This window comes from Rhinoderma darwinii, chromosome 5 (assembly GCF_050947455.1).
Source record: "Rhinoderma darwinii isolate aRhiDar2 chromosome 5, aRhiDar2.hap1, whole genome shotgun sequence".
Lineage (NCBI taxonomy): Eukaryota > Metazoa > Chordata > Amphibia > Anura > Rhinodermatidae > Rhinoderma > Rhinoderma darwinii.
Genome location: NC_134691.1, coordinates 79842531 through 79868140, shown reverse-complemented (window position 1 = coordinate 79868140; position 25610 = coordinate 79842531). Strand labels below are relative to the sequence as shown.

Below are 25610 nucleotides of genomic sequence, written 5' to 3'. Positions count from 1 at the left end.
CCACAGTGAAGCATGGTGGAGGCAGCATTATGCTTTGGGGCTGTTTTTCTGCAGCTGGAACTGGGGCTTTAGTCAAGGTGGAGGGAATTATGAACAGTTCCAAATATCAGTCAATGTTGGCACAAAACCTGCAGGCCTCTGCTAAAAAGCTGAAGATGAAGAGGAATTTCACCTTTCAGAATGACAATGACCCAAAGCATACCTCCAAATCAACAAAAGAATGGCTTCACTAGAAGAAGATCAAAGTTTTGGATGGCACAGCCAGAGCCCATACCTGAATCCAATTGAAAATCTGTGGGGTGACCTGAAGAGGGCTGTACACAGGTGATGCCCTCGCAATCTGACAGATTTGGAGCGCTTTTGCAAGGAAGAGTGGGCAACAATTGCCAAGTCAAGATGTGCCATGCTGATAGACTTCTACCCTAAACGACTGTATGCTGTCATAAAGTCAAAGTGTAATTCAACAAAGTATTAGTTTAAGGGTGTGCATATTTCGTAACATGACAAAAAAAACTGGAATTTTAACGGGGGGGGGGGAGGGGGGGGTGTAGACTTTTCATATCCACCGTAGGTGACCCATTCCTTGTATTTCAATGAGCTGAAAGGGAAGCCACAAGTGGTTTCATAGTTCCATAACAGAGGTATATTAGGGAATCGCTATATAATCATTTCCGTAATAACAAAAGATCATGGACCCATCCATTCAAAATCATCCCATACTTGTCCTCTGCGGCATCCTGTGGACTCAGGAAATCTTTCTAACAAAGCACATGTCTTAGGCGCAGCATTACAAGATTTCTCATTCTTTCTTCCTATCAAAGGGAAAATAAATTTAGATTAAGGAGCAATTACTGAAAAAAAAATCTGAAAATACTTAAACTTGTTTCTTGCTTGCATTTGTATTTTAAAATTGTATATGCGAGTAAGAAAAATTTCTTATTATATTATAGGGGTTGTCTAGAATTAGAAAATTAGTCCACAGGTTGTGTGGTATTGCAGCTCAGACCTATTTTCTTGAGTGGGGCTGAACTGCAGTAAATGACATAGTCTATGAGCAAGAGTGGCACTGTTTTCGGGAAAACCCTTTTCTAAAAGAGTAGACTTTTTTCGAATCCCGTACAACCCATTTAAGCTTCGATTAGCAATACTCGATTACTAACAATTGAATTTCCAGCCAATGTTTTAATTTTCATTTGATTAAAAAATAAAATGGATTTTATGAAATGCTTAATATTTGTTTGCAATACAATTAACAGATTTCCTAACCATGATACCTACAATTTATTATAATCAAGCTAGACACTGCACAGCTTAAAGAATAGCCTTCTAAAGGAAGTAAAATTATGTCACATCATAGTCATAAAAAAAACGAAATGTCAAAAAAGGGATAACGTATTAAGGGAAATTACAGCACAGAAATCATGCACACAGTGATATCACAGTAGTGGGATAATGTGCACAATGATAATGGGTCAATTATATCCCTAAATAAAGAAAATGAACATAGCGATGTCACAGTACAGAGATAATGCACACAGTGATGAAAACTACACAGAGATAACAAAAACAGTTATGTCGCTACATAGAGATGATAGTCACAGTGAAAGGATAATCTACTAAGGGAAGTTGTAACACAGGAAATATACAAACATGATGTCACAGTACAGGGCTAAATGCACACAGTAATGTTACAATCTAGGGGTACTGTATGCAGTTACGTCACAGTGCAGGGATAGTGCACAAAATAATGCACGCGGTCATGTAAGTATTGGGATAGTGCAAACATTGTCGATATTAGATAAAAACAGTGGACACAAAAAAGTCACCAAATAACGCAGACATAACGGCACAGGAAAAAAACACAAAACATCAATGATGATATCACCATGATGATATATTGCACATAATGCTGTCACAGTACAAGGATAATGCAGTGATGTCATAGCACAAGAATAGTGCTGCAGAATGGCCAAAAGATGGGATAATGCCCACAGCAAATATGCAACAATTTATCATGAGTCTCCATAGCAGAAATTGGAATTGGAATGTTGCCTGTTTAATTTTCCATGCCGCCTTTAACAACATCCATAGTTATCACCATTAATTTATCTTTGTGCTAGCCTTGTAGTTATGCCTATCGTCCTCTGTCCCCTTTAGATCATCCTGGCAGTTAATCACAGTGAGAGAACCCTTCCCCTCACTTTGCAGACACTGAATCTATATCTATAGCCAGATGTTAATTTGTATATTACACAGACCTATAAGGCAATACAGTATTTTTTTTTTACTAACAAGCTGAAAAAAAGGCAGCTGGAACGTATTTGTTGAAATCTCTGGAAATACACTCTAAATGGCTACCTTGCTGCCATAATGTATATTGGCTCCAGTCTCCCTTTTCTCTAAGGTTTTCATCTTCCGGAACAAAAAGGCCTTTGGTTTCATCCATGACAGCAAGGCCCTCATCACGAATCATCTTCCAGTTGGATTCCAAAGCCTTAATGGGGGGAAAAAACACAAGATCAGTATTGTATGACACATCATCAGTTCACAACCCTAATAATCAGAGAACTCCTTAAGGGCTCATTCACACGAGCGTGAATCTCGTCCGTGTGCTGTGTGTTGAAACAACGCACAGCACACGGCCCCATTGATTTCAATGGGGCCATTCACACATGCGTGAGTTTTCACGCAGCGAGTGTCCGTTGCGTGAAACTCACTGCAAGTCGTATATTGGTGCATTTTCAGGCTCCTAGCCGCCCATTGAAGTCAATGGCTGCGTGAAAACCACAGACAGCACACGTGTGCTGTATGTGTTTTACGCATCAATTTCATTGAAAAAAACAACACATGCCACACGCAAAGCACACTGATGCAAAACGTAACGCACACGGACAGATTTAACACGCGTTTTTTATGCGCGTGAATCCGTCACGCTGGTGTGAATGTAGCCTTATACTTAGAAAACGTAGTACAATGCAAGAATCGATCTCAGTGAGGATCCCTAACATCAAGATATGCTTTGTTATTTGGTTTCTCTATACATTGAAACAAACTGTGAGCATGGATGTAAACCAGGTAACTAGCTGTGAATAAAACAATAGATTTTTGCCTGGATGCTGCTTCTCCGGCTGGGCTCATCGGTATGCACAGAGCATCTCACCTAAGAAGAAATCTTATCACTGCCTACAAATATTAAAATCGCTGTAGGAGAAAGGGGAGACCATTAACATATTTTATTGGGAAAAAAAATAAGATTGGCAATATATTTCAGATCCTGGACACGGTTTCCTTAACGTAACACTAATCCACAAATCTTAGAAAAGTGCAGGATATAATAGAGATGCTAATATCATTCACACATCTATGTGACAATTCGTGGAGGTTATCAGAGGTGGAGATATGCGAGATAATGTAGTGATCATGATGGCAGGCATTTATTTGGGCTTATTTTCAGTAATCCTATTGAATATTAAAGTCAGTCTCTCAGCAGAACGACATGGCTGGTTACACACAATAGATTGCATTCAGTTGTGTGGCAAGGGTAGATAATGTAGTTTAGCGCCTGGGCGGCTGTCTTTGGCAAGTTAGAATAATGGGTATCTTTTCTCAGGAGCCACAGTCATGGAGGCATAGAAGCATGTGAAACATTTCAGACGTAAGACCTGCTGCTTATTAGCCTGGCTACACCTTTAAAATCCTCTATTGTAATCTCAAGACAATACTGTGTTCTCTATATAAAAAGATCTATTGAGGCCAGTGATGCCTTTTAATTGTGGAGCTCACAGTAGAGTGCCTGCCACCTTGTAGATATTACACATTGCATTACTCAAACAGTAGCATAGGCCAAATAGTAGTGCCAGTATAGTAATAACATTCACACAATGGCTTCCCTACTATAGAAGCAGGGCACATGACTTCTATGGGGTTCATGGTTGGAGAGAGGCGCTGCGCTGATTCCGCTATATGTTGAGACAACATCATAGAGGCTACTACAGCCACCACTTAGGATTGTCTAAAGGGGCAGAGCATTTATCATAGCTTTCAAGTTTTACATATATATATACATTTGTCCCCCAAACCACAGAACTAGCCATAAAATTGTGTCAGCCACATAACATTGACCATACACTAATCACTTAGAAGTGCCTATGGAGAACTTCTACTACAGCAGTTCCCATACAAATGCATTTTACATTCTTAGAAGCCGAACACTTTATTACAGCCTGATGTTGCCATGAGGCCCTAGCCACTGTTAAGAGAGAGCCCCACGGCAACATATCACAGCCAGTAATAGCAAAATCACCTTCACATTAGAACACAGTCCGATATCAACTCTAACCTAAGTGCAATGTCATGTGTCCATCAGTGTTGGATTTTTGCGATAATAGCAAAATCCCGATTCTCCACATATTATAATCGGGCGTAACATATTGCAAAATACTGCAAGCATTATGTCACCGTGGAACCTTAATTTTTCATAATCTTTTCACCTCATATTATATTCCCCAATACTAATGCTGCCGATTTCCTGTCATGTGACTATAGAAATGAGTGTACGCTGTATTATGTCACAAGACAACTCTGACCAGATGCTATTATTCGCACATTACGTACTCATGAATATTGGTTCGGCACATGGTTGCCTCCATTGCATGTAGGTGACAGATTTATTTAAACACTTTAATTTTTATGCTTTGACCGTAGATGAAACAACTCAGATTGTGGTTTGTGAAGTGATAGCACGACGGAGGCTTTGTGTCCGAGGAGCTAATGAGCTTTCTGTTATGACAGTAACGTGTCCCCAAAGCAGTTTTACACCTACGCTGAACTTGGGCTAACATTCATTACTGAAGAGACATTCAATAAAAATGAAATATTTGAAAGAGTTCTCAAATACATTACATTCAATATTATTCTCTAGTCACATAAACAGACACTTCTGAGGAACATGTTAATGCTACAATATTACAATTAAATCACATCTGCCTGGTATGGTATGCCATGTTCTACATTAAAGGGTAACTAAACTTTTAACAAACTTCTAGCATGTCATAGTGACATGTCAGAAGTCTTGACCGGTGGGGGGTCCGAGCCCTGAGACCCCCACGATCGTTAAAACAAAGTGGCAGAAGGCGCTCGGGTGAGTGCCAAGCCGCTCGGCTTCTGATCGGCTTTTCTCGGAAAGCCAATGTAACAATGTACAGACTCAATAGAAAGTCTATGGGACCATACAACGCTACATCGGCTTTCCGAAAAAAGGCGATCAGAAACTAAGCCGTTCAGCGCTCACCCAAACGCTTCTGCCACTTCGTTTTAGCGATTGGTCGGGTCTCAACTTCTGACATGTCTGAAGTTTTTTGAAAGTTTAGTTACACTTCAAGAGTACTAGCAGAAAAAAACCAATTAAAAGTGTAAAGAACTCAAAGTGAGCAGACTCTTAAACTAATGCCTATTGATTCTAAAACATTATATTTCTCATATAAAAGGATCCAACCACTATATTGACTAGCAAAGGTGATATTCACAAAGGGCAGATTAGCTGCGAATTTTCCGTCCGGACTTGTGGACAGAAAATGTGCAACGTATTAGAATAGCAGCAAAGTGGATGATATCTGAACAAATCTCATCCACACGCTGAAGAACAAATCTGCAGAGAAAACGTGCATAAATTGACCTGTAAATGTTCACTCCACAGAATGTCAATTTACATTGTGGAATATCTGAACTTTTGTAGCAGATTTTCCCCATTTAGTTCAATGGGTAGGTAAAGTTCCACAACAAATAGCAAATGTTCCCGTTTTTGTGGCGGAAAAGTTGCAAAGCCAGCGCAAGAATCGCAAATCTGAAAAAAAAACAAAACATTTTTCCTGTTTCACTTTAATAAAAAAGTCAACACTTACCTCACTAACATTGACATAGCGACAGCTTCTTGTTCCCCCGGCTGTTCTACATGCTGCCGGCCTCCTGGGATGATATTTCATCTCATGTGACTGCAGCAGCCAATTACAGTCATATGCATTACAGCATCATCACAGGAGGCCGGGCTGCACAACCAGTCCGTGAGGATCAGGGACGCGTCACTGTGGCAATTCCAGTGAGGTATCGATTTTTTTATTGGCTCTGCTCTCCAGAATTTCATATGGGTTCTAGGTTGGATACGCTGAAAACTTTTCCGTGGCATATCCAACCTGTGTGTAGCCTAACACTTCCAGCCTCTGCTACATGCCAGATTGGAATTCCACACTTGTAACTTGTTTTATTGGAGTATTTAGATTATGATGTCATACCAGGAGTGTAACTAGAGGGGTGCAGATTTTAAATCCGCACCCAGTCCCTGGAACCTGAAGGGCCCCTAAAATTCCATCTGCCCCATATGAGACCAGTACTGTACGTGATAGTTGAGTGCCCTGTTACAGATATTGAATCGAGCCCCATAAGATTCAAACTATGCCACTGTGTCATATACGTGCCAGACGCTTGGCACAGGTTGCTTTATGGCATCTTGGGATATTTTTTTTTTTTTCATTAAAAGAAATGACATTAGGAAAAATTGGAGCTATGCAGAGCCCCATCATTATGTGTTAAGAATGGGAAAGGGGGCCAAAAAAGACAAATAAAACAAAAAAGGGCAATGTGGTAGGGGTGAGAAAAGTCAGTTTCAGGGAAGTGTAGCATATAACCATCACAGATCAGAAATTATATGTACACAAGTCACACTGTCAAGTACAGATAAATATTTTTTTGGAAAAGTTTTCGCTTTTTCTATTAAAAAGTATATATTTCTTATTTACTTCAGTAAAATATTCGATGTGACATAATATGCTAAATAATCACAAAGACTATTTCATTCGGGATTACAAAAGAATTTAACTTTTGTGGGTATAAAACTAAAAACACCAGAAATATTGAGAGAGTGGTAACAGTCCCAAAACATCTAAGAAAAACTTCAAAGGAGATTGGCAATATGGCTGATAAATATTATAATATATTACATTTATAAATTCATAATAATGCATAAATGTGTGATAACTGCACCTGTCTGGTCTCTAGGGTGTGGGATTATGTGAATTTTATAATACAACCAATAAAATTTCCCAAAAATTTGAGTAAAGAAATCTCGTATCTCAATATCCAATATTGGCCAATTGTAGACAAAAAAAAAATAAATTCCACTGTCCTACCAATGGTGAATGGTTAGTTACTAAATCTGGTGCTATATTGATGATGAAAGGAAGGCTCAACATCCTGGGATGGGAAAAGCATTGATCTTACCAACAATGTCCGTCCCTAGATGTCAGCCTATATATATGAAAGATGTCTGACAAAACTTGCTCTATGTATGTATGTACATTACTATAAGATGTGATGCAGTCAATAGACAGTGATTATTCTTGGGCTCATAACTAGAATTCATCCTCAGTGAAGGCTGCGTTCTACAAAAACCTTACTTTTTTTTACTTTTACTATTATCTGTGCTTTGTTATTTCCCAGTGGAAATGTTTTGATGAAGTATTAGCTAAAGGGCAACCAAATAAGAATAATGTTCAATGTGACTGGACAATCTGAGGACTGGTAAGGTTCATCCATCATTTCAGAGCTTTCAACTTTCCTGAATTCTTTACCCAGTTCTAGCCACAGGGACACATGTATCATGTCTGCCATATTCCAGATTGATATGGCTGCAGGTTTACCAGTACAATCTACATTATTTCTTATGTTTAACCACCGGGTTCTCTTTGATTAAGTGAGGAGATGTTTGTGACCCTGGTGAAACATATATTACATTAAAGAGCATGAAAAGAACATAAATAGCACTTGACCTTGACAATAGTTACATATAGTTACATAGTTAGTACGGCTGAAAAAAGACACATGTCCATCAAGTCCAACCAAGGGAAGGGAAAAGGGAAGGAAAAATTTCTACACATAGGAGCTAATATTTTTTTGTTCTAGGAAATTATCTAACCCTTTTTTAAAGCCATCTACTGTCCCTGCTGTGACCAGCTCCTGCGGTAGGCTATTCCATAAATTCACAGTTCTTACTGTAAAGAAGCCTTGTCGCCTCTGCAGCTTGAACCTTTTTTTCTCCAGACGGAGGGAGTGCCCCCTTGTTTTTTGAGGGGGTTTTACAAGGAACAGGATATCACCATATTTTTTGTATGTGCCATTAATATATTTATATAAGTTAATCATGTCCCCCCTTAGTCGTCTTTTTTCAAGGCTAAATAGGTTTAATTCTTTCAATCTTTCCTCATAACTTAGATTCTCCATGCCCCTTATTAGCTTCGTTGCTCTTCTTTGTATTTTTTCCAACTCCAGGGCATCCTTTCTATGAACTGGAGCCCAGAACTGAACTGCATATTCTAGATGGGGCCTCACTAATGCTTTGTAAAGTGGCAATATTACATCTCTGTCCCGCGAGTCCATGCCTCTTTTAATACACGACAATATCTTGCTGGCCTTTGAAGCAGCTGATTGACACTGCATGCTGTTATTGAGTTTATGATTTACAAGAACACCCAGATCCTTCTCAACAAGTGAATCTGCCAGTGTAGCTCCCCCTAGGACATATGATGCATGCAGGTTGTTGGTACCCAGATGCATAACTTTACATTTATCTACATTAAACTTCATTTGCCAAGTGGACGCCCAAACACTTAGTTTGTTTAAATCTGCCTGCAATTCACAAACATCTTCCATAGTCTGAACTATATTACATAGCTTGGTGTCATCTGCAAAAATAGAAATAGTGCTATTAATCCCATCCTCTATATCATTAATAAATAAGTTGAATAATAGTGGTCCCAGCACTGAACCCTGGGGTACACCACTTATAACCGGGGACCATTCAGAGAAGGAATCATTGACCACAACCCTCTGGATACGGTCCTTGAGCCAATTCTCAATCCAATTACAAACTATATTTTCTAAACCTATAGTCCGTAATTTACCCATTAGGCGTCTATGGGGGACAGTGTCAAATGCCTTTGCAAAGTCCAAAAACACTAAATCCACAGCGGCCCCTCTGTCTAGACTTCTGCTTACCTCTTCATAAAAACAGATTAGGTTAGTTTGACAACTTCTGTCCTTAGTAAAACCGTGCTGGCTGTCACTTATAATGCTATTTATTGTCACATAATCCTGTATATAGTCCCTCAATAGCCCCTCAAACATTTTCCCCACAATGGATGTTAAGCTTACTGGTCTATAATTACCCGGGGAAGACCTAGAGCCCTTTTTGAAAATAGGCACCACATTTGCCCTGCGCCAGTCCCTTGGCACTATACCAGTCACTAGAGATTCTCTGAATATTATGAAAAGGGGGACAGAAATAACTGAACTAAGCTCTTTAAGAATTCTAGGGTGTAACCCATCTGGTCCCGGAGCCTTGTGACAATCTTTATTGTTCTTTTTGTATTGTTTTGTATGAACCAGATGATCGTAAATCCTTTTGGTATAGACCCCATTCACATAACTTTTTTAGCCTACGTTTAGTGCATATACGCTGGGAAAAGCTTCAAACGTATACGTTAAACGGGGCTGTGACGTATGCCATACAATGGCATACAACACTCATAGGCCACACTGTGGCATACGTAATCCATAGGCTATAATGGAATTAAAGTATACGTCCTGAGCTTTTCAATAGTTTTTTATGATGTATACATTAAATGGATGCCATATTAGCCTATGGGTGACGGATGCCATTTTTAAGCATCAGTTACCCAAAGGCTATTATGGTATTCGTTTAAAATACACATCATAATAAGCTATTGAAAAGCTCAGGACACGTTAAATGGATGCTTGTCACATATGCTTTACAGTGATATATGTCACCCATAGACTCCCATGTTAAAAAAACATATACTGTGCAATATACGTAAATTTGCGGGGTCCCGTTGGATGGAACACACTATTCCATACCTCAAGAAAAAAGCACACAGACATATACCAGCCCGAAAGGACACTTTTTTTTTTAGCATCCGTTGGGCTAATGGAGCCCTATGGACACGTTTGTTTATAGGTCAGGAGTTTTCCTGGTGTATATGCTAAATGTAGTGAAAAAGCTTCATGTAAATAAGGCCATACATATAAGATTTGGACACTAAGGCTATGTTCACACGGAGTATTTTGACGAGTTTTTTGACGCGGAAACCACGTCACAAAACTCGTCAAAAACGGCCCGAAAATGCCTCCCATTGATTTCCTATCTTCGGGCGTTTCCGCCTCTGACCTCCCATTGACTTCAATGGGAGGCAGAGAAAGCGTATTTCACTGTGTTTTATGCCCGCGGCGCTCAATGGCCGCGGGCGAAAAAAGCCGCGAAAAACTCCGTGAAAATCGGCGTGCAGGGAGAGGAAAATCTGCCTCAAACTTCCAAACTGAATTTTGAGGCAGATATTCCTCCTGCAAAATACTCTGTGTGAACATAGCCTCACAGCCAAAAATGTTGCAAGAAAGAAAAAACAACAAATAGATCTATTGCATTTTCCAAAATCCCTTAAAATGGGAATGCTTCAGATAAGAAGACCATGGGTTGAAAATTTACCATACACATTCTGACATACACCAGCCATTACCTGCTCTCATTAAAATATTAAGAATTTTAACTGAAACACATCATTTTTTACAAAGGTAACAAAAAGAGGGAGTCAACAATTGTAGTGCCCATTGTTTGTCACTCAGCTTTCCCTAGATCCTAATCTGTCTGATTATATTGTTCCTACAGATAAGAAGCGCTTCAAGTGTCTGGCAATCACTTAACTCTGTCCCTTCATAGAAACAACATACCCGTATTGCATGCTTGTTTCTAAAGGCCGTAGTACACCGGCCAACATTTTGGCCGATGCAACGAGTGACGATCAACGAGACAGCTCGTTGATCGGCGCTCGTTTGCTCCAGTCACAAGGAGTTATGTAAGGGGACGAGCGGTCGTTACTCCGATTGCTCGTCCCTATACATTATCATCATGTCGGCAGCGCTTCTCAGGGAGATGCGCTGCCGACAACGATAATATTTAAGTTTTTAAAACTATACGATTAGCAGATGAATGAGCGTTCGTCACACAGCGTTTACACAGGGCAATTATCAGCAACGAGCGTTCTATGATCGCTTGTCTGCCCGATAAATTGCCCAGTGTAAAACCCCCTTTAGGCTACATTCAAATGAGCGTGACAGTTTTACGTGCGTAACTCTGTCCGTGTGCGTTGCGTTATGCATTAGTGTGCTTTGCGAGTGGCATGTGTTTTTCACGCACTCGCAAGCACTTTTTTTTCCCCAATGTAATTGATGCTTAAAACACGGATGTGCATCCGTGTGCTGTCCGTGGTTTTCACGCACCTAATGACTTCAATGGGCGGCTAGATGCATGAAAATGCACCACTATAGGACATGCAGTGAGTTTCACACAATGGACACACACTGCGTGAAAACTCACGTATGTGTGAACAGCCGCATTGAAATCAATTGGGCCGTGTGCTGTGCGTTGTTTCAACGCACAGCACGTGGACGGGATTCACGCTCAAGTAAGATAAAGTAGAGGCAGACTATCTATGATAAGGTGTGTGTGAATTGTTCAACACCACCCGCGAGTCATGGATATACAGTGCAAGTTTGTGTCTGAATACAGCCAGTTCATTCACATCAATGAGAAATGAGGGACGTCATAAAGTCGCAGACGGAATACTGGTGGATTTCACAAAATGACTGCCCCCGTTACGTGTACATGACAAGCCAACTTTAAAAAGAAAAAACTCCTGAGGATCTTAAGGGTTTCACTCAGAACAAAGCTGTGAGGGTACTTTGCACAATCCCATTATAAAGAGAAGCCAGGTATAAAATATATTGAAAGTCAATGCAGTGTATCAAATGCACAGTCCCAGCAGCCGAACACGAGGGAAGCGTACTGTGAATAATTGAACACTTGTTAATCGTCCTGTTGAATAATAAGATGCTCATTATTCACGGGCAATGTTTCAGAGTGATAAATGTCTATTTGACTGGTATTTTAAGGGTCTATTGAGAATGTGATAATAAGTATGGCTTACTACATTATTCTCCAGCTGCTTTCCATTGAGGCAAAGCACAATACCATTCTGATTACAAAAATCTTGTACGAATGAATCACACTGGGAATCAATATACTCTTAATAGTTGAATTCTTTGATAAAAAGAGAAACAAACTTAAAGGCAGCAAAGATTTTTCCTGTACCAACTAAACATATACATATCACAATATTCACTCCATTGAAACAATTTTTACATACATTAACCTCCTACTGTACTTTATGTGGAGAAGAACGAGGGGGGTGGTGAAGGCTCAGGTGACATGGGTCTCCATTCCCTCACACGACATGCTCTTCATCCAGAGTTTCTGGTCTCATTCCGAATTTGTTCATTGTAGAGCAAGTGGATTTTTTTTAAATTCAAATGGCTTCATCAGATTGGAAAAAAGTGTCCGCTCTTTTAAACAAAAATAATGTGTTTTTACAGCACCACACTCCAAGAGCCATAACTTTTTATTTTTTCGTTGATGTTTTAACTTATTGTCATTTTTTTTGTGTGGGAATGGAAAAAAAGCAATTACAATTTATTTTTTTGCATTGTTTTTGTATGTAAAAAAAAAGTAAAATACCAGAATCGTAGTTTTTTTGGTAACCACATTTCAGTACTGGACAGTTGTCCGGCAGCGAGGCAGGGACTCCTAGCATCGTACATAACTATGATGCTAGGAGCCCGGCTCCCTGCACTGTGTTCGGTCCAGGACTTGCGGCCGAAATACGTCCGTCAATTACGGACGTAATGAACTCGTGTGAATCCAGCCTAAAAGTGATCAAAAACTCGTATGTACCCCAAAATGGTACCATTAAAAACTACAGCTTGTCCCGCAAACACTAAGCCCTCATACCGCTCAATCGACTGATAAAAAAAATAAATTATGGCTCTCACAATGTGTTTATTCCTTGTAAAAGCAGTAAAGCATAAAAAAAACTATATAAATTTGGTTTCGCTGTAAATTGTATTGACCCGCAGAATAAAGTTAACATGTCATTGTTATTACACAGTGAACACCATAAAAGCACCCAACAAAATTTTTTTTCCCCTTCTCCCAGTACATTATATGCTACAATAAATGGTGCCATGAAAAATTACAAATTGTCCCGCATATATCAAGGCCACATACGGCTATATCGACGGAAAAATAAAAAAAGTTATGGCTTTTGGAAGGTAGGGAGGAAAAAACTCAAATGAAAATCCGAAAAATGGCTGCGGTGGCAAGGAGTTAAAAATGCAACAGAAAGGCACAGTGTGAACCCAGCTTAAAACCAAAGCAGCAATGTATGCTCTATATTAACCCCTTGGCCCGCAGCAATTCTGGGCCTTGAGGACATAGGTTTTGTTCTAGTTTCTGCATCACGGTGTTCCAGGAACCTTAACTTTCCAATTTTTCTGTGAATGTAGCTGCATTGAAAAAAACTTTATTACATTTTTTGGGGGGTGAGGTGGGAAAAAACAAGCAATTCTGAATTATTTGGTGTTTTATTTTTTGTATTTTGTTTTTACAGCATTCACCATGATGAATGAATGACATGTTAACTTTATTCTGTGGGTCAGTACCATTACAACAATACCAAATTTCTATAGCTTGTTTTATGTTTTACTACTTTTGCACAATAAAAACATTTTTAATTAGAAAATCATTTTTTTTTTGTCACCAGATTCTGAGAATCATAACTTTTTTATTTTTTTGTTGAAGGGGATGTGTGAGGGCTTGTTGTTTGCGTGGCTTCATTGTTACTATTTTAGGGTACATATGACTTTTTGATCACTTATCCTATTTTTTGGCAGGCAAGGTGATCAAAAACAGCAATTATGGCATTGCCAATTATGTCCAACTTTCCTCACCATAGTGGGAAAAATTTGTTCCTGACTCCAAACATGCCAATTTGAAAAAATTCTTGTTCTCATCTCCAGTAATCTAGAACATATAATTTATAATATTAGGTCTTTCAAGAAAGGCATCCATGTCACTTTTATTCTCTTTCACTGAATTAACCATGACAACTTCCTCTGGCAGAGAGTTCCATAGTTCCACTGCTCTTACAGTAAAGAATCCTGGTGTAGAAACCTTCTTCTGACCCTGCTGCATGACCCAATTTTTTAGGGCATAGAAAATAGTGATTAAATTATCAAATATAAAATAATTAATTGGCACAGCAAGGTCAGTATAACCAAACAAATATAGTAGCGATCACCCACCAATTCAGAGTCTCACATAGACAATTTATGCAATTTCAAACAGGTTGAATTATATTCAGGTAGCCAGTTGCAAAGGAAAATAATAAAAGAATTGGACATATCTTTTACAAAGTCCTATAAATGGCCTCCTCCTAGGCCACTCATGCCTAAGACTTTAAGTTGCTCCTGTATCACGCATTGGATTTTATATAAAGTGTTAATATTTCATATACAATACTGTGCACAATAGTCTACTGATTTCTTACCCTCACTAAGTCTGTGTAACCACTTTCTTTTGCAATCCACCATGCCTGTGCTTTGAGTCCATCCACATTGTAAAGTGACCTCTGCCAGACTGAGGCAAAATGCCCTTTCTTGTGGCCGGCCTCGTACCATGTGTATGCCTGAGAAATAATATAACAGTTATGATTACTGGAACTTTTGGGACAGATGAGATTTTCTGACAGTGAATGTAGGACTGAAAACACAGTGAAAATGACAAATAGTGAACAATTTTAAAGCCAAGAAAGCCCATTTTACCCTGACCCAGACCATTTTATTAATTTGTTTGCAGATAAAGAGCTGATGGGCACACTACTGGCACTGGATATAGTCACGGAATCAATTGAACGGTAAGACCAGTATGTAAGCTATTTTCTGGGATTGTTCAGCATCAGAGAACATTCGGGCAGTATGACCACATAAGAAATCTTTGAAGGGTCAGATACATGCTTCTTTATGGCATCTCAAATTTATCTGGCCCCCCCATCTTGAAATTGCTCAGATCAACTGCTGAAGTTCGGAGTTGTCCAATAGTAACATTTAGGCTGGTGCTACATAGGGACTGTTTAAGTAGTGACTTTCCAATTTTCACTATGTGACAGCTGCAGTCCACAGGCGTATACAATCAAAGTATCCTGCTAGACTGCAGTTAACTGTAGAGAAAATTTGTAAAGTTGCACTACAACACTTCTCCGTGTAGCCCCAGCCTTAGGTGACATAACTAAATCTTTCACACATTCTACTGCGTTCCTATAAGCAGAGGGCCTCCCATTACGGCCTCCAGAGAAGGTTTTTTTTTATATTAATAGGTGTTCCCCATTTTTTTTTTTTATGAACTATATACCTCTTTGTCTCCAGCTCTCTGCATAGCATCCCCCAAGTGAAAATAAAAACGACCATCATCGGTACCAGGCTCGCCAGACAACAGGCCTTCCTGAAAAATAAATATCATTGTGAATTTACATTGAGAAATATCAACTCTAGTATGTATTGAACAATCTCTGGGACAAAGTCGCAATCACATAAAATCGAACATACAGAATCTGATAAGCCGGATTTGGGTTCATCTGGAAATATAGTCATAAATCCTTTAATCAGATTTTTAAAAAAAACAATTCTGCCGGATGGGCAACTACATCATTTTTTTCTATCTCTGGATTAACACGGATAGAAATGATAAATTAAACTGTATAGGGTTTAGTCAGACTGTGTTGAAGAAAACTCAAATAATTAATTATAAAGTTTATTCTAAAATCTCTAAATCTAAAAATGGTAATTAGAGAATAATATGTACAATAATATTTCAACAGAAAGAACAATGGGGGAGATTTACGAAGATAATTGTGCCAGAATTTTGGCACAAATTGCACCAAAATGAGGCCATACGCCAAATTTATTACGTATTTTAGTCACTTTTTGAACCTTGCTAAGCAGTTTTGGAAAGAAAAAGGGTTGTAGCTAAGAGGAGGCGTAAAATGCGCCAGATTGACTAATGACAATCCAAAAGTAAAAACAGCTCGGAAAAAAAAGAATGTCTCAGTATCAGCTTTTAACTAGTAAAAAAAAGTTTTACCAAGTAGAGGCAATACGTTCCCTTTCACATTTTCAGAAATGTGGTTCTCTACCTTTAAGTAAGGAATGCTTTCAATAATTTTATTTTCTGCTTTGAGGATGAACCCATAATGTACTTTAGCAAATCCACTATTCGGGTCCAATGACAAAACCTGAAACAAGAAAAAAAATAACAAATAATATTGGGCTGAACATACTTGAATAAAAAGAAAAACTTTCGAAAGATGTCTTTTATATGGAGTTGTCAGGCAGCCAGTCCCTAGCAACCAGTCTGTCTTATACTTCTAAGGTCTCCAGCTATTCACTGAGATGAGGGCAGAGATCAGTCGATGGGGCTTGTCTAGGGCCAAATTTACTGACATGAACAGCTGGCGCCTGCTAAATGGAAAATTTGGATGTGAATGAACTTAACATTGTGTAAAGAGAGGACACCTAGGGAGGTACAAAGGGAAGGCTGTCATTTTGTACTTTATTTTGCTAGAGCAGACATATATTTTTAAGCCGGATACCACTAAGGCCTTTGGCTGCAAGGACGGGCATTTAATCACTGCAGCACTGTCAACTAAGAGAGGCGGGAAGCACCGCAGCGGCTGCACTGGACGGCCTGTGGATTTGTCAGGTGAGTAAGGGGTCATTTATTATTTTATGGCATCTCTCACCCTTGGTCAAATTTTTGCCTATCTGGTAAAACCCCTTTAAGATGTTTACAGACTCCTGAGATATAAGTCCGGTACTGGCTTGGTGGTACCACACTTTTTGTCAGTCTTTAAAAATTAGCATCATAATAAACAAAATGACTCAGAAACCCGAACATCTGAACATACCCAAAGAGTTTGTTCGTCTACGAGAATATTTGTTGACAAAAATCTTAATGTCAAAGCAGCCATGTAAAAAAACACAGGAAAATATTGGGGTAGAATCAATTTTATTGCAGAAATTGCTGTAATGATTGTACTTGATTTACCTCTTCATAGACTTGTTTGGCTTTCTGATTATCTCCAAGCAGAAGATAGCCAACACCGAGCTCATTCCTGAGTGCGATATCTTCAGGGTACAGCTGTACTAACTTCTGTAGAGTAAGTATAGATCCTCGCATGCGGCCTGGGGTGTAAAAATACATAGCTGAGAAGTTCATATGTAAAATTGGTTTCCTTATGAAGAGAGTAAGCAGTTTACTGGTTTATTTAAAGGGACGGTTTCATCAGAAAAGGTTCTCTTTGCATTATGAGACCAATGAAAAGCTCCCAAAGCTGGACTAGGATTAACAATTGCTTCCACTTTAACTTATTCTATTATTGCCTTTAATAAATTATGAGAATTTAGGTCGCGTATGGTTAGAAGATAAACCATAAGGACCATTTGTTAATTTCATTATTGTTTCACTTCAGCACAAAACGTATGATTTGATGGTTATGTTTCTTAATAGCAAATCCTTCTCTAGTTGCATAAATGAGAATGACTACAGGTGATAATGGAAATGTTTTGTTCCGGTAGGTTTGTCATTTTCATTCCAATTTTGTGTTATTATTGTATCCAGGGAGGGAACGCCGAGTCCACGGAGTACTCGTGCCGTGTCAATGCCGCATTGTATAAACACCTTTTCTCCAGTCTATGTCACTTGGTAATTACAGTGTTCAGAACTTCACGGCATTCTCCCCAATGACTTCTAGGTCTCAATCAGTAAAGATCTGAATGTTTCATGTACTTTCAAGTGTCCCCTAAGCTGCCACCGTAGGTACAGGCGTGATCATACACAAGTGGAAATATTTCTGAATATAGAACCCGAATTATCAATGAACACCAGTAAATAATATCTGTATAATATACGACAATGGAGAACAAACCAATCAGCTATAAAATCTTACAGTGGAGTGAGGTACTGCAGCTTCATACAACAATCCATATCAAAAGTGATTGATAATGGTCCTAAAGAAATTTTGCAGTAGCCTAGTCAATACAAGGTATAAGGTATACCATAACTGCTGCAGAACATCTTTTAGATTGACTTGAAGCTTCTCTTTCTCTTCTCAAAGAGATTCAGAAGCCAGGATATAGTGTATAGGTAAAGGTATATTGATGCAATGCCTAAATAAATGTTATATCCCAACTTGCTTTTGTAGTTTTTATTATTAATCAGTAATTGGCACCTTACATTTTATGAGAGAGGTTCTGCAGCAACTGAGGTGTGTTCTATAAGTCATTAACTCTTACTGTGGCTTTGAGTGTCATGGCCATATAAAAACACGTTAGGACTTCAGGCAGAACAGGGCACTGCAAGTGATCATGAGTATAGGTCTTCTTACACGGCCCGACGAGGGCCGTGTAAACGAGCGCCGATCAAAGAGACAGCTCGTTGATCGGCGCTCGTTTGCTCCTTTCACAAGAAGCTATTATCAGTAACGTATAGGGACGAGCACTCATTACACCGATCGCTCGTCCCCATACATTTCTATCATGTCGTCAGCGCATCTCCCTGTTTAGATGTCCTGTCGACTACGATAATATTTTAGGCTGCGTAAACGATACAATCAGCGGATGAACGAGCGTTTACACACAATGATCAGGATTGAGCGTTTTGTGAACTCTCGTTTGCCCGATATAATTGGCTGGTGTAAAAGGGCCCTTTGGAGCCCCTATTATAAGGCTGGGGCTACATGGAGACTTTTTGTAGCGGGACTTTCAAATTATAACTATTGAAGTACAGCTGCAGTCTAGAGGATGCATGCAACTCAATTCACTCTTGTAGACTGCAGCTGTTGCTTGATAGTTAAAATGTAAAAGTCGCGCTACAAAAAGTCTTAATTTAGCCCCGACCTAAGAATATAATAGCACTATTGTGAAACATTATCTGTATACAAGGAAACATCAGCCACAATTATTTTCCAAGAGCCGTCTTACCCAGAAATTGCTGGCGGTTGGCTCGTCTACTAAGTGTGATTTTCACTAGATCCGTAGGAACATTGGGCAACCCAGCCACTTCTTCATAGGAGCCAATAGCACGCAACAGAATCTCATTGCTCCTCTGCTTCTCAGCCAGGTCATCTTCAGACTGCAAGGAAAATCATGGGTGCAAAGAGTATGTTATCAACCTGACATGTCTATGTCACAATTCTTTCCTCTACCTATTAGAAAACAAAGACGAGGTATCAGGGTTCTTTAGGCAATGAGCCCCTTTCTTGTCGTTTGAGTTTCCTGCAAAAACAGTTATTTTCCATTTTTTTCTATTTTAAGAATAATTGTGATGACACTAAATCCCCATCTGTCAGTTCTTTATCCTTCTAATTTATGCGCCATTTAACGTTCTCACTCCCCATGTATTCCCTTCACTCCTATGAAATGGCTGAAGTAGATCAATACAGGGATAATTCCTGGTTTCTAAGTGGCGGTGTACATACTGTTACGTGACTGGGAGCAGGTGAGTGTATTGTATTTTCTTGCTTTGTCCACATGAAAGAGATCAAGGCCTCCAGAGTTCTTCAGGGGGTATTTTGGTTTTAGCAAATAAAAGTTAAGCATTGTATAAGGCCACATTATAAAATGTTCGAATATGCTTTCTGTATCAATACTTCACATTTTTCAAGATCTCCGCTTGCAGCAATTGAATGGGAACATTCATTGTTTATTTTAAGATCATATAAATCTATCCTGGTGATGTGATGGCCAGCTCATTACAGTTGCAGTACAGTTATCAGAGCTGAGGACATGTGTTATCATCACTTGACCAGGATAGATTTATATCCTCTTGTAGTAAACTATAAGGGTATGTGCACACACCGAATCAAAATTGTCTGAAAATATGGAGCTGTTTTGAAGGGAAAACAGCTCCTGATTTTCAGAAGATTTTTTTAGAAACTCGCATTTTTCGCGGCGTTTTTTACAGCCGTTTTTGGAGCTGTTTTTCTATAGATCTATGAAAACGGCTCAAGAAATGATATGCACTTTTTCGTGGGCGTTTTTCAAAACAGCCACGTAAAAAAAAACGGCCCGTCGGAACAGAGCGTAGTTTTTCCCATTAAAATCAATGGCCAGATGTTTGGATGCGTTATTCTTTCCGATTTCTCAGCCGAAAATAAGCCGTGTGAACATACCCTAAAGGTTTCCGTTTGAAGGCTGCAAGCTGAGATCTTGAAAAATGTATACAGAAAGTACTGTATAATGGAAAGCTGTAAGACTTCTTATTATACAAAGAATAACCTCTATTTGCTGAAACCATAAAATCCCTTTAATTCACCGCTCGATAAAATGGCAAGAATAGGTTGGCTAAATATGCTGGATTGACAATGGACAACATTCATGAATAGTTCACATGGAGTGTTCGTTCAGGCAGTCAAGCATTTTTGATAGTAAAATAACAATGGATTCGGTCATTGGGAGTTTGTGATGCTTGGCGTTGCTCTCTATAATTGAAGTAGAAGGACCAGTCAGGCAAACATTGGAGATTCCCTCAAAAAGCTGTGATAAAGAAATGTCACTGGATAACGCAGAGGGGGCTCTAGACAGCATATTGAATGGCTAAATGCAATAAAGTATCATTTTTAAGAAATCTATTTTTGCACTACAATAGTATACAGTAGGCGAGTCACAACAGCACAGATGCAAACAAGTCTATAATGTGACAAATATCACCTACCCAAATCACACAATTCAGTAAGGATGTGCCAAGAGAAGAGAATGAAACATTAGACATACTAGAAATATACAAATGACATGCAGTACATGGGGTTAGTATATGTTAGCCTTTAAACTGCCCTATTGGCAAATAGTATACAGTAAAGTACCATTTGGTCTGCAATGTCATACCAATGTAGCAGACTGAGCTTGTCACGAGACACACTGGGGAAATACACTCCTCAACATTGAAATTGCAACACCAAGGACAAGGCGTAGGGTTATGCAAATCGAGGGAGTAGCAGGTGTCGCTAAGATCTGCAAATGATCACATTTTCAAGCACCTAGCTCCAATCTGTGGCATGTGTGTGTGTGTGTGTGTGTGTGTGTGGGGGGGGGGGGGGGGGGGGTGTATAAAAGCCAGATTGAAAGCAAAGTTTTTCAACCACATGAAACATTAAAAATCGGATCAGGTGGTGTGGGATGATTGTGCGATGCCTCCTGTTTATCAACGTGCCAGTTTTCACTACTTGTTGCAAACTGAGAGGGACAGAATCCTTGAATTGAGAAACCCTGGTTTATCACTCCGGCAGATCGCTACGCGTATTCTGTAATGCAACCAGTGTCTACACAAACAATCAGAAGGTGTTTGCAAGATATTGGGCTACGTGCCAGGCGTCCATCTACAGGTGTTCCATTCATCAAACGCCACCACTCTCAAAGGCTATCATGGTGCACAGCATGACAGCAATGGAGGCTGGAATGAAGGTCTATCCTCTTCAGTGATGAGTCCCACTTTTTTCTCCGACACAATGATAGCTGGAGATTGGTCTGGAAACCACATGGGCAACGCCATGAAGAGGCCTTTACAAGGGAACGTCACACCGGTCCTACTCCCAGTATTATGGTGTGGAGTGGCATAATGTACGGTAGTTACATTGGTTCGGTTGTGGAGCCAGTGGTACGGCCTTTTCTCCAAAGTGTCCCAGAAGTAGTTTTTCAACAGGACGACGCCAGGCCGCATGCTGCTGGTGCTACTGTGAGCAGCCTAGGTGGCCTAAATGTGATTCCATGGCCTGCAGTGTCTCCGGACTTTTCTCCCATCGAGCACATCTGGGACGTCACTAGTCGGCAATTGCAAAGGGAGCTGCCAGCAGCCAATCTTGATGATTTGCGTGCCCCAGTGCATTCAGCGTGGCATAACATTCCTCAGACAACCATTAATAACCTCATTGATAGCATGCTAAGGTGTGTATGTACGTGTATTACTGCACGTGGCGCTCATACTTAATACTGAATAGATCAAGATGTCTGGAATATTTTGCTTCCATTTTTTTATCATTTGCATATCATTAACATGTCTATCGATCCTGTGATTTCCACAATTCCAAAACTTTCCCTTCTTGGTGATGCAATTTTAATGTTGAGGAGTGTATATTAAGACTAATTTACATAAAATGCACACCTCTTAATTTAACTGACGCATCTGTGTGACAGAAATGCAAATCTACACCTGCTATGAGCAGGTGTAGATTTGCGCCATAACTTATGCCAGTTTATGGCATAAATTGTCATGAAATCTGTCATTCTGGCAGAGGCCCCACCCACATTGTCTAAACCCAGCCTCCTTTTCTCGCTACTTTTGGAAAGTGACAAGAAAAGTAAAAAGTCGCAGATTTGACCACAACTATGGCATGTGCCAAATTTTCCACTTTTTTTTTTCACAAGAAACCTATCGTAAACCTTTCTATATGATACCCCCACTGTATCATGTCATGGCACATAAATTGCTGAATACTCTTAAAGTGCACCAGTCATAATCTACATTATGCCCCTGTGAAATTATACCAGCAAGAGGGCGCTGTTGATTTGGACATCTGGTCAGGACAGCAGGAAAAGAGCACAGACAAGGGTCTTCCCCAATAAACATTGCTGGCTCAAGTGATTCTACTAAGATTGCTCTCTGTGCCTACTGGTCTAACTCTTTAAGGGACACCTCTTTAAATAAAGTAGACAATAGTTATTTCCTAGCAATCCCTTAAACTCGCAGTTATTCTGTTATGACAATAGACAGAGATAGGAGGCTGTCAGTCATTTCTGGGGCTGCTCTTCTCTAGGGGAAACAAGACAAAATCCACCCTGTCAGATACAGTTTCACAGGTACTGCCAGAAGTCCTAGTCTTCAGGACTCATCATAAAGTATTAAATCGTTTTATTCTTGAAATAAAGTTTTTAATACTTTTTGAGGAATCCTGAAGACTCTGTCCGAGGGTTTGGGCTGGCATCACAGTGAAATAAAGTAGTCTTTTTGTTGCTGTTCCTCCTCTATCTGACTCCGCAAGTAATTCCATCTGTGAACACCTGCGTGGAGCCACCAGCCTAGGAAACTCCACTATCGAATACATGCTAGGATTAGAGTTGTGCCTAAATAGCGGAGTGACAGACCACCATAATGTTGTTTGTGTATACACACATTTAGGCCCTGTTCACACTGAGGTTTTTTTTACACGCTGTTTGACGTGGAAACCACGCTGGAAAACGTGCCAAAAACGCCTCCCATTGATTTCAATGGGAGGCGGAGGCGTTTTTTCCCCACGATCGGTAAAACCGGCTCGCGTGAAAAAGAAGCGACATGCCCTATCTTCGGGCGTTTACGTCTCTGACCTCCCATTGACATCAAAGGGAGGTAGAGAAAGCATTTATCGCTGCATTTTTGCCCGCGGCGCTCAATGGCCGTGGGCGAAAAACGCAGCAAACGGCGTGCAGGCAGATCAAAATCTGCCTCAAAATTCCAGACAGAATTTTGAGGTACAATTTTCAGCCTGCAAAAAAGTCTGTGTGAACATAGCCTAAAAGGGGCTTAATTTATCAATATTTGTCTAACAAAAAAACTGGCCTTGCTGCCATTGGTAACCAAGCAGAGCTCAGCTTTCATTTTTTTAAACTACTCTACAAAAATTAAAGCTGCACCGTTATTGGTTGCTATGGGCAAAAGATCAGTTTTTCTTTGAGACATGTTTGATAAATGCAGCCCTATATACTGACTAGACTAATTTACAGAGCGACAAACTTTTCTCCTTTTTCCTTGTTGTTTTCTGCCAGATCCTTGCTTCTTCCCAATGTGAGACAGATATAGAGATTTTACAATGCACAAAAAGTGCAAGCACAAGAGTTAAAGAGGACCTGTCACCTCTAATGACATGTCTATTCTAGTAAATACTTGTCTTCCTCATTTAATAACAAATCTGGAACATCTTTTCCTAAAACTCTAAGTTGTGCTGTTCCTCTGTTATTCCTCCTAGAAATGTATGAATAAATTCGCACCAGGGAGTTAAATCAGTCCAATCAGTGCTGATAGTCCCAGACTGCGCAGGGAAACCCCCCCCCCCCCCTTTTGACAAGGGAATGCTCCAGAATTGTCATTCTATTTAATTTACTCAAATAGACATGTCAGGAGAGCTGACAGGCCCTCTTTAAATTACCACTTTGCAGTCTTCAAAAAAAGAATAAAAATAAAACACTGTAAGTGGTAAAGAACAATGTATTAAGTGTAAAAATACAACAGACAATGTATTAGAAAGGAGGACTGGATGAAAAGCCGAGTGGAAGGGACAACTATAATTTTAGCTTGCGTAGGAATGTAGTATACTTAGAGACAGTGACACATAAAGGTCCCTAAGGTAATTATTTTACATAGTGCATAGAGTAGAGCTGCCGATACACTTAAAATGTATGTCGGCCGAACCGATTTCGGACCAGCCTGCCATCTAATGTGTATAGCGGTGTTCCAACTCTCCCCTGATGGCAGATGTCAGGGTAGAGAGGGGGGTTCGGGCTATTGAATTATGTCATGCCCGATCCTTTTATTCATTAGTAGATAAGTCATTGCTTGAGGAGTCTAGCAGTGGCTTTTTCCCTTCTCCCTATTAAAAATACATGCACGCTTGCCCGAGCTGATTATGCATGTGGGAGTTGGGAGGAATAGCTGTATCGTTCAGCCGACTGCTATCTAAAATGTATGGCCAGCTTAGGCCATATAGTAATCCCTCCATATAACTTTCATACATTTCTATCATTCACTATAAATAGCACCCGGCACTGCCCAGGTATAACGTGTCAGTCTGTCTGTTTGTGTGTTCATTGGATTTGTTCCAAGGGTGCCCAGGAGGCCAATCCATGCCGTTGTATTTTCTTGGTTTACGGGGAAATCGCTAGTAGCCCCATAGACCCCGGCAGTAACACACTGTTTATTTCAAATTTTAACTTCCTAAATATCTAACAGCTAAACTGGTAGGAAATTGAGTCATAAGACTGTGACAAAGCCTGTTGATTAACAACAGTTAACAGTTTTATTACCAGTTGGCCATAGACTATGGTTGGATCATAATTGAAAACAGCATCATGCATGAAAGCCCACTCATTAGCACGCTGAACAACATGATGTGCTCTATCAGCTTGCTTTCTGGCCTGGGTTTGGGCAGGAGCCTCTGCACTTCTGAGAGTCACCTGTCTCATCTGTTGCTGAGAAAGTCCGAGTTTGCTGAGGAGTTTGTGCCAAATTTGGAGTCAAATAGTTCAGCACTATTTCTATTTTTGCAGATGACACCAAGCTATGTAATATAGTTCAGTCTATGGAAGATGTTCGTGAATTGCAAGCGGATTTAAACAAACTAAGTGTTTGGGCATCCAGTTTGCAAATGAAGTTTAATGTAGATAAATGTAAAGTTATGCATCTGGGTACCAACAACCTGCATGCACCATATGTCCTAGGAGGTGCTACACTGGGGGAGTCACTTGTTGAGAAGGATCTGGGTGTACTTGTAAATCATAAATGAAATAACAGCATGCAATGCCAATCAGCTGCTTCAAAGGCCAGCAGGATATTGTCGTGTATTAAAAAAGGCATGGAC

The 25610-nt window shown here is 39.8% G+C and overlaps 1 protein-coding gene across 4 annotated transcripts in view; it reads right to left on the bottom strand.

Moving 5' to 3' along the window:
• The window catches only part of ASPH (aspartate beta-hydroxylase), a 214222-nt gene that overhangs the window by 20765 nt on the left and 167847 nt on the right, over nt 1–25610 (bottom strand). For all 4 annotated transcript variants that reach the window (XM_075826191.1, XM_075826193.1, XM_075826194.1 and 1 more), the window contains 7 exons: nt 18991–19141; nt 17057–17193; nt 16146–16244; nt 15365–15454; nt 14505–14642; nt 2359–2494; nt 721–812 (listed from right to left, as the gene is read on the bottom strand). In XM_075826191.1, coding sequence (XP_075682306.1) covers nt 721–812; nt 2359–2494; nt 14505–14642; nt 15365–15454; nt 16146–16244; nt 17057–17193; nt 18991–19141 — 843 coding nt within the window. The remainder of the gene's footprint in view (nt 1–720; nt 813–2358; nt 2495–14504; nt 14643–15364; nt 15455–16145; nt 16245–17056; nt 17194–18990; nt 19142–25610) is intronic.